At 54.6% G+C, this 10,154-nt stretch overlaps 1 protein-coding gene across 1 annotated transcript in view; it reads left to right on the top strand.

Annotated features, from left to right (window-relative positions):
- The first annotated feature begins 3,689 nt into the window (after positions 1–3,689).
- HisT (Histamine transporter) overlaps positions 3,690–10,154 on the top strand; it is a 60,427-nt gene continuing 53,962 nt past the window's right edge. The window contains exons 1-3 of the mRNA XM_037212151.1: positions 3,690–4,369; positions 6,883–7,107; positions 7,413–7,554. Coding sequence (XP_037068046.1) covers positions 4,091–4,369; positions 6,883–7,107; positions 7,413–7,554 — 646 coding nt within the window. The 5' untranslated portion in view covers positions 3,690–4,090. The remainder of the gene's footprint in view (positions 4,370–6,882; positions 7,108–7,412; positions 7,555–10,154) is intronic.

Here is a 10,154-nt window from a genome sequence, read left to right as displayed (position 1 = left end):
TGAAATGCCATGGATACGAGCTTGCCAAGTGGAGGTGCCAAATAGATACAAGTGGGAATCAAGGTCTTTCGCTTCACACAGTGACTTCGCTTGTCGTTCGCATGACCAGACGCGATTCCTTGACACTTTCACTCTCAAGGAACAGATTTGTGCTCGGCAACGTACTGATGCTGTAATAACCATGTTTTGTATCCGGCCTTGTCCGTATCGGGATAGGCAAAGGGAGGAGGAACAACATAGGTCACTGGAAACGCCATTCCCTCAGAAAACTTCGCGATCTAACGTGACCTCTCGCATTCTTTGCCTGGCGGCTGGCGACGGGTGGGCTATAAATTTTGGCCGACATTATCGACCCCACGCCGAGCTGTCTGGCGAGGACTGGGGGCCGCAGCGCACGTCCAGCTGTGGCAGATGAGGGGGCGGGGGAAGGCAGGAAGCTGTCTCCAACTCCAGGCAGCATGGACATTAACCATGTGGCGGTACATGGCGATCAATGTGATAAAAATCCCTTTTCCCATATTCTCAGAGTTCCCGCTGTCACCACGCGCGGCAAACGCTTTCCACAAACAGAACCCGGAGTTCCCGGACCTGGCCGGTCCGAGCCCCGCGCGAAAAGCCAGATCCACTCGCCGCCGACTGCGGCCTCATCTACCGGGACCGCGCTCCTCCCACGTCGTCCGCGGTGGCGTTCGGCGGGCGTGGGCGGGCTGGGGACACGGCCCGGGGGCGCGCCGCCGCCCGGCGCGCACCTCGGGCGTGACGTCAGCGATCGAAGCCGACGGAGCCAAGCCCGGGGCGGCCGCTGGCACGGTCCCAAAGCTCGCGCACAGGCCGCTGACGCCGCAGCGCCTTGGCCGACGGCGTCATGGTGTCATCGCCGCCGACTACGTCATCCGATGCTGACAATGACAAGAAAGGACATCCGTTGGTGAATGACTCGGGGCATGAATTGTGCTTGACCCCGCGCGTCACATCTATCTGTTCCGAATCCGCTCAATGACTGAAGGGCATCTATTTCATCATTCGTCTGACTCAACGCAGCACTGTACAGCCATTGCAGTGGGGCTAATCGACCGCGATAGATAGCCTTGATTAATTACACAGGCTCCGTCGAGCATGTGTAAAAATTTGAAAAAGGTAGCCAATGAAATGTATGCTTACCTCTTTCTGCCGAGCCTCAGTTACGATCACCCAATGGGCCGCTCCAATTTACGCTCATTGTCCTATTCCCATTCATCCATTTGTTTCCTTACAGCTCATTCATCCCATTATTTTTACTCGTACCCTGTCTTCTCTCCAGCCAGAACCAATCTCAGTGATCGCTCGTTGTTGTTTTCTAGTTGGCGTCGTAACTCTTTCGGCTTCCGTTTACACCGAACAGAAATGCTCACGTCCAAGCGTTGTCTGGATACGGGGACCTTTCGCAAGCGGTGTTATCTGCATTCTTACAACGCCGCCGCCGCGTCTCGGCAGAGTCTGTAGCCGGACGTGCAGACCAGGGAAGCAGAGCGCGGATGGTGCTGGCCGCCGCCGCCGCCGCCGCCGCCGCCACTCTCGGCAGTGTCCCAGTCAGCTGTCCGACAGCCGCCGGACACGAGTGACCACTAGTCTGGGCCCGGCCCGCTGGCGTCTGAGATGGGAGCGATCGGCAAGTGTCGATCGAGTTCGGAAGATTTTTCATTACGATAGAATCGAGCGTGGAGATGACCGTAATATCGTACGGAATAAAGCTTTAGCTTATGTTCCAACGTGTGGAATGAATACTTGATGGTGCTGAATAGCCTCCGCTTAGCCGAGGCATCATCAGTAATGTTACAGTAGCCGGTTCAGACGATGGTGATACGTGGACGGCGTACTTAACAGCTGTCAAGCTGGCAATTAAGAACGGACACACCCTTGCTTTTCGCAGGTTAATTGGAACAATGTCTTCGTGATATTTCATATCATCATTTCTCTCGAATATGCAATGCACTCAATGATACGATTTTTGACCACAAAATCTTTCAGCCCACTGTCGAGGCCGCGCCGCGCCTAAAGCCTGCAATGCGGAGTCCGCTGCTGCTTTCGGGAGCACCCTCTTCTCCGTCATCTCCGCATCCTCCTCCGACTGCGGTTGTGGTCCGAGGTCCTTCCACAGAGGTCCTTTCACGCCGAGTTAGCCGGCTCACCGAGCGTGACATCCTCCTACAACGCCCCGTGGCCGGTGCGCTCTTCACCGGCGGCTCCCGTGGGCTCCTGGTGCCGCCCGTCTCCGGGCGACGGGCCGCGGCCCGGCCCGCGACAGACCCGACGCGCCGCAATCGTCGCCGCTGCTAGTACGGCCCGCGTGGCCCGTGGCTGGTGACGCCGCTTACCTCAACAGCCGGGTGACGGGGCACAGCAGCGCCGCCCGCCCCAACAGCCGGGTGACGGGGCACAGCAGCGCCGCCCGCCCCAAAGCCGGGTGACGGGGCACAGCAGCGACGCCCGCCCCAAGAGCCGGGTGACGGGGCATAGCAGCGCCGCCCGCCCCAACAGCCGGGTGACGGGGCACAGCAGCGACGCCCGCCCCAACAGCCGGGTGACGGGGCACAGCAGCGACGCCCGCCCCAACAGCCGGGTGACGGAGCATAGCGGCGCCGCCCGCCCCAACAGCCGGGTGACGGGGCATAGCAGCGCCGCCCGCCCCAACAGCCGGGTGACGGGGCATAGCAGCGCCGCCCACCCCAACAGCCGGATGATGGGGCATGGCAGTGCCGCCCGCCCCAACAGCCGGGTGACGGGGCATAGCAGCGACGCCCGCCCCAACAGCCGGGTGACGGGGCATAGCAGCGCCGCCGCCTCACACAAGATAGCGATCTCCTGCCGCCACTCGGCGTCCACACCGAAAATCACCAAATTTCCGGATGACTCTCCCTGACATAATGCGGTTTAAAGGCTTTCATTGGCTTCTACTCTCTCTTCCCAAAACCTGTTGGAGAGAGCAGCCTGTCTCGCTGGCAGTCGTCGACCCGATTATGTCGCGAGTGCTTTATACGACCTTGTCCTGTGAGCGGCGCTCACTACGTGTTCGCAAGAGCGTAGCCAGCATCGGTCCTTGTGGGGGGCTAAATATCGGTTATCGCCACCGGTCTTCAGTCCAGCGCAGCGTGGGCAAGCTTTCTCACTGTTTTGCAGGTGGCCGTAACCATGCCGACCCTGGCTATCAGCCGATTTACTGCGGTTGTCAACAGCGTCCTGCAGGCTGACGTCGTGGCATTTAGCACGAACACACGGCAGATGTCGTCGTTGGGCGTTGGCCACACTCGCGCAGCATGCCGCTGGCAGACGGCACTGAAACGAGGGCCACCAACCGCAACTGCGCTCCTGGCGTCACCGCTTGCCAGACGCAGGCGTTCCGCCCCCTCGCCAACGCGCCCTGAGTGCGCCCCTGCCCTCTCGCTAGCAGGTAACCGTGCGCTGGCTAGCGAGCGGACCGCCCGGTACAGGTGCGAGTGAGGGCGTTCAGAGAGTGCGGGGCATGACAGTGGGGTGCGTGGGCGTGTCACGTCGTGTCCATCGTTAAGTGGGGGTGCAGGACCCATCACGGGCGAGACCCGCGGCCTCGCGTCGGTCAAGCTGCCGGCCGCGGCCTGCGAGCGCCGCACGTCCGTGCGGCGCGCTGGGTGCGCCGGGCCAGCGCCGTGCGCCGCTCGCTGCCCCGACAACGGGCGTAAACACGCCTCACGCGGCGCTCGGCCGGCACCGCAAGCTGGGACAGTGTCAGGGTCGGAGCCGAGGGTGCGGGGCGCGTGAACAGGCGGCGGGGCCTACAGTGACGGAGGGCGTACGTCGCGAAGGTGCACGCCGGCATCAGCGCCCCTGCTCGAGTGCAGACGTGTGAGAGGCGAAGCTGCACTTCAGAACGCGTGGTGTGGCCGCATCTGAACCGGAACGCTCCCCCCCCCCTCTCCTTCTCTCTTTCGGCGCGGACTCTGGTGTCTCCAGGCCCGGTGACCAGAGTGGCTGCACGGTCCCCGTCTTCCCGTGCGCCGCCCGCTGGGCGTCGCTCCGCCGGCTCTTCGAGGGACGCGGCTTCTTCTCTTCGCGCGCTTCGGCACTCGTCGCCGGCATGGTCGAGAAGCGGTCCAGCACGCCGACGTCGGGGGCGTCGGGCGACACACCGCTGCAGCAGCCGTGGCGGGTGTATCGCCGCCGCTGGGTCATACTCTTCCTCTTCTGTTTCTACTCGATGACCAACGCCTTCCAGTGGATCCAGTTCGCCACCATCAACAACATCGTGGCCCGCTATTGGGGCGTGTCGGCGGTCGCCATCGACTGGCTCTCCATCGTGTACATGGTGGCGTACATACCGCTTATCTTCCCCGCCACCTGGCTCATTGATAAGAAGGTTAGCTGACGACAGCAACCGTGCACATGCTGTTCATCCACGAGCGAGAATATGCATCGCCTGTCCCGCCAACGGATGTGGCCGAGGCTGTATAAACGTCGGCACATTTTTGGCGGGCAGTCTTGAATGTCGGTTAACATGCGATCGGGTGGGGTCAAATTGACTTCCCCGAAGGTTTTTCTAGAATGGTTTCCGAACGGTGCGGCGTAGCCGCGCCAAATTTCTCGTGGATGTAGACAACTGAATAGCGAATCATTTGGTATAAAAAATTAGATGCATGCTGTAAGGTCGCTAACCATCGGTAGGTCAAAGTCAGGCCATGAATTCAGCGATGTCAATTTTTAGAGAATCGCTCAATCTGACGCAATCTGAGAGTTAGAAAAAGTCATACATCTCTGAGATGCTTTCTTAGGCAAAACAGCAATTTAATAAACAAATCCCATTGATCTAGCGGAATGTGCGAAGGTCAGACCAAGGTCAAAACCAACCTGTTTTACCATTCTGAGGCTTGCTGCATGGGGTGGTTTCTGGTGCTCATTTCGAATTTATTGATAACTGGTCATATATATATATATATATATATATATATATATATATATATATATACTGATAAATGGTGTATTAATAAGTTTTGAACACATTTGTTATTTTTTATTTGGGCTAAAGCCCTGTCAGCTGGTAATGGAAACTTTAAGACTATGGGATAAAGCAGAATGGATCACGGTGAGGCACGACCACTTGCATCTCAGAACCCATCTGCCGAGACTTGGCTCGCAGAGTGACCCTCTGCGGGGTGTGTGCCTTGCGCGCGGATGGGTGCCCGCATCAGGGAACATTTCGGTCCACTCGTGACTGGCGCATGCGCACGCCCCGGACAATTGAAACGTCGCGAGGATGCAGGATGAAGTGAGAAAGAGGATAAAGGCGGCGGATGTCGAACACAACTTACGTTTTGTGCCACATAATACAGGAATTTGGGCAGGAGTACTAGTTTTGACGGAAATGAGAATGGAAATATAATAATTCAACATAGAGCCGTCACCCAGTATGTGAATGCAATTTAAACTTATGAAATGATGGACAACTATTACAAAAACATCACGAGAAAGAGTCGAACATGCGCATATAACGACACTCGGGCTCAGAAAACCCACAGCAGTTTGCAAGCCACCTCTCAGCATGTTGAAATACTTCCTGTGAGTTAGCCCGTCTGCTGCGGTAGCAATTATGATGCAACCAGTCTGGCAACGGCCTTGATGTCATCAAAACGCTCCTTGACGTATTTAGGTAATGACGTAATGAAAAATAAATTTACTAAAAAGTGAAATTTTGAAGTTTAGAGTAGTTTTTACACTTAAAGGCATGCCAATGGGTGTAAATGAGCTTATTCTTTCACACCAGATGCTTGTCTAGCAATCTTGCATGAGGAACATTCTCTTGAAAGGTCAGCTAAAGCGAATATCACACGAAATGTATAAAATCACGCCAATAGTACCGCAAGAAAAGCTGTGACTAAAACTGCTTAAGTCTCGAACGACCCACCATCTTTTCTGTATCCTTGGGAGTGCGTTTTAACGCTAAGCGAATTCGAACGCCGCGACACAAAACGTTACCAACTCTGGAACTCCGTAATGGTACCGTTAGATACGTGGCATCTCAATCGGTTTTTGGGAAACTCAAAACTTTTCTCGACCCTCAAAGTGCAATTAAAGGCTGAATGAAAGAAAGCGATATGACACAAAAAGTGAGCAATTTACAGACGTTGCACAGGGACGACGATTTTGTCCGTCTCTAAGTCTGCGTCAAGTCAGAAAAAACAATGTAAAAGTTCAAGTGAGGGCGAACGTTACCGTTACGATGTTTCGAGGTAGTACCTCTCCCATCCACTGAGTTCCCTCTGCTAGACGCTGAACTGTACCTTCAGAGTAGAGCGCAGACTTTGAACTGCCTCATAAGTACCCCAGGCAGCTTTTAATACGCTCTATCATAATGGCATTGAGATTTGATTGACTGGTAACTTTTCGTGCTATCGTATCCTTGTTTCACGTACATGTTTGCCCTTCGTTGCACTTCGGTGCATTGCATATTTGAGTTTGAAGAATCAGTAAGATTTTGTTATGATCTTCGTTGTGGTACCATTGCAATGTCTCTGAGTCAGCTCGCTCTATTTCTTTCGATGTTGAATTGAACCTTGAAGGTCAGCCAAGGTTAGGGGCTTCTCCAGATCCAATCCCCGTTTTACACGCTTAATGGCACAATACGACTGCAATGTCTCTAACTCGGCAGTACTCCCCTTTGTGTAACCTTGAAAAACAATCAAAACAAACCAAAGTCGGCGCTTTGTTCGAGACGCATGCCAGGCACCTGTCCAGCGAACAGAGCGCTAGGAGTCAATTGACACTTCCCACCGGTGGCTTAGCCTTACACTTACCGGGCTGCGGCAGGACTCGAGGTGTTATTTCGAGCAGTGAGCCCGTTCTCTGAGCCTGAGGAGCATCCTGCACTGGCGGCAGGGTCTGAGGATTCCCATTCTGCTGGGCTCCTTCGGCACCATGCTGGCCGCCTGGATCAAGACCGGCAGCCTCTCGCCCGACCGCTTCTACGTCACCTTCATCGGCCAGACGGTGGCGGCCGTGGCGCAGATCTTCGTGCTCGGCATCCCGGCCAAGCTGGCCGCCGTGTGGTTCGGCCAGGACCAAGTGTCTTCCGCCTGCGCCATCGGCGTCTTCGGGAACCAGGTCTGAGCGAGAGGGCGGCAGCTCACTGACGCTGGCTGAGAAGTGGATGCAGAGACATGCCTTCCGTGGCCAGCAAGCGGGTTGCGGTGCCACTCGTTGAGGCCTCTTGATCGCTTTCAATGGACATTGCGTGGACTCCTCACGTTCCAACGAACTTGTATCTTTGCGCCCGTAATGACCCTTTTCATGACTTGTGAACGGTGGAATGTTAGGCTACAGTGGTTTGTTAGCGATGCTCAATTTATTTCCAGGGCAGTGTGTGAGCAGGAAGTTGAGTAACAACATGAGGTCGGCGTATTTTCCAGATCGGCAATGCTGTCGGCTTCTTGATTCCTCCAGCGATCGTGCACGATCGGGAGAAGCTGGATGACATCGGCCACGACCTCTCCATCATGTTCTTTGGCCAGGCGGCCATCACCACTGTGCTTTTCATCATCATCATTTTCGGTACGTGGTGGAGACGGCTGACGTTACGCGCGGATGGATGTCGGCCCCGAATCCTACTCCGCCAATCGGGCAGAGTGCATCTCATTGTAAGGGTCCCTGCAGCTGAAAGTCGTTTCGGCGGCGGGAAGGCGAAAAGACGGTTTTGAAAGGCAGCTTTGTTACAGCTTTAGTCACAATGTGATCTCGAATTTTAGCTTATGTCCGGTGAGTTTTTGGTGCCGATTGTGGGAGAGAGTTGCCGTAATCTGGAACATGTCTGTGAGCGATCAGAGCAATCGTATGTCGTCGAGTCTCAGTCACTGTTCCTGTCCAAAACTTAAGCACGATGGGATATCGTGAGCGGGGAATGGCCCGAAATTGATGGCAAACGTGTTCTTTTTTGGTTTTTCCTCCTGGATTTTGATTTTCTGGACTGGATTTTGGACTGGATTTTCCTTCTGGACTTGAAGCGGTTTTCGCCCTCACTTCTTTCACCTGAAGTCTTGCGTAAAATCATCACCGGTTGATCGCCTACAGGCTGTCCGGGCAGCATGGATCTGGTGGCTAAATGGAGGTTCGCGATCGCTATTCCTCTGTGAGCAGAGCTTCTTGCCCTGCTTACATGTTTACCCCATCACCAATATTTACATTATTCACAACCACTCAGGGTTGTTACCGAACATTGTTGTCACCAAAGCGTTTCGGCAAGCTGCTATTCTGATCGTTCGCAGATGCGGACCGTCTGAAAGGTGTTTTAAGATGTTTTATCATCAAGACCATTCGACCATTTGGGTCCTGCTCAGGGCCACCTGGCGGCGATCATTACTAGTCTGTCGTATCACCCATGACGTCCCCGAGGACAGCCGGCTGGAGTGTGTGATCGGTCATACGACGGACGAGGCTAATAATCCCCTTAATAATTTCGTTTGTGAGGGATCCGAACCGACCCATCGTACTCCGAACGCTGCAAACCTAGAAGATTGTCATAGATTACGCAATTATGACATTGTCAGCACTACTGGTGCAAGATACTTGGCACGACCATTTAGTTTTTAGCTCACACGAAATCAAGTATTTCAAGATACACGTAGGCTTCCGTCGCAAGCGCTTGCCATGTCCGTCGAAGGAACCCACAACGTTATGAAGCTACTTCATTCCAAATAGTAGTGGTAAGCGGCTCGTCGATGAAATGCATCCATCTGGCGTGTGCCCACCGAGAGCAGGTGGCCTACAGCGGTGGCAAACGGCTCGTCGATAGAGCACACCCATTTGGCCTGTGCCCACCGAGAGCAGGTGGCCTACAGCGGTAGCAAACGACTCGTCGATGGAGCACATCCATGTGGTGTGTGCCCACCGAGAGCAGGTGGCCTACAGCGGTGGAAAACGGCTCGCTGATGGGGCACATCCATGTGGCGTGTGCCCACCGAGAGCAGGTAGCCTAATGAACGTACCGGTAGTGTTCCAGAACGAGCCGGCCGTGCCTCCGTCTCCAGGCCAAGCCGCTTTAAAGGACGCCGAGCCGCAGGGTTACGGTGGCAGCATCGTCAGGCTATTCAAAAACTATAGCTTCGTGTTGCTGGTCATCACGTACGGCATCAACGTCGGCATCTTCTACTCCATATCCACACTGCTGGGACAGATAATCCTGTCGCAATTCGAGGTGAGTATGAATGCCGACGCAGTTTATTACAGCTACATGTGCATGAACTCTACAGCTACGCGTGGTTACGGACAACGGCTGGTGTCGGACGGGCCATTCTCTTCGGAACTGTGATAGCACGTTCAACTAGGCCCGCGTGCTGTTGATGCATCCTCTTAACAGGGGCGGTGACGCGCTGGGGGACGTGGGGAACACGTGCCTCACAGCTTTCAGAACGTGGGGACACTGCACGTTCAAAACACTATCCACACAGCCTCAGAGAGGCCCAAAATTGTCGAACACATACACGCGTCCTGGTGAAGCCAGTAAAAGTACAAAATCTCACCCAAAACACGGCCCGTACTTATCGCAGTCATGGGCATGGGAAGTTCTTCCAAGTTGCTGCGGTGGGTGGGGCGTATGGCGATATCAATTTTAGTACTATTCCTTTCCAATTCACTGAAATAGTGGCAAACTATCTATGCGTCCCAAATCACGCTTCCATGCGTGCTAATATCTCATTCATGCGAATGAAACAGAAGTATGTGTGTTTGTTTCTTTGATTTGATTTTATATTTCTCGCAAGTCTTAAACTGTTCAACATATTGACTATTCATGATCATTTACGCTCTGCACAATTATTCCGATCCGAGCGGCATGACGCTGTTCTGTCCCGCTCCTGTTGACCGCTTAGCTGCTGTTTTGTCAGCTAAACTGAACTTCTGCCACGCTGTGTACGGAGCGTGGATCATACGCACCGCTCCAAGGACGGTCCTATTGGTGCTACCCTTCTGCCACACTGTGTACGGAGCGTGGATCATACGCACCGCTCCAAGGACGGTCTTATTGGTGCTACCCTTCTGCCACACTGTGTACGGAGCGTGGATCATACGCACCGCTCCAAGGACGGTCCTATTGGTGCTACCCTTCTGCCACACTGTGTACGGAGCGTGGATCATACGCACCGCTCCAAGGACGGTCT

This window comes from Pollicipes pollicipes, unplaced genomic scaffold (genome assembly GCF_011947565.3).
Source record: "Pollicipes pollicipes isolate AB1234 unplaced genomic scaffold, Ppol_2.1 Scaffold_3087;HRSCAF=3621_pilon_pilon_pilon, whole genome shotgun sequence".
Lineage (NCBI taxonomy): Eukaryota > Metazoa > Arthropoda > Thecostraca > Pollicipedomorpha > Pollicipedidae > Pollicipes > Pollicipes pollicipes.
This window is presented reverse-complemented; position numbering and strand designations above follow the sequence as displayed.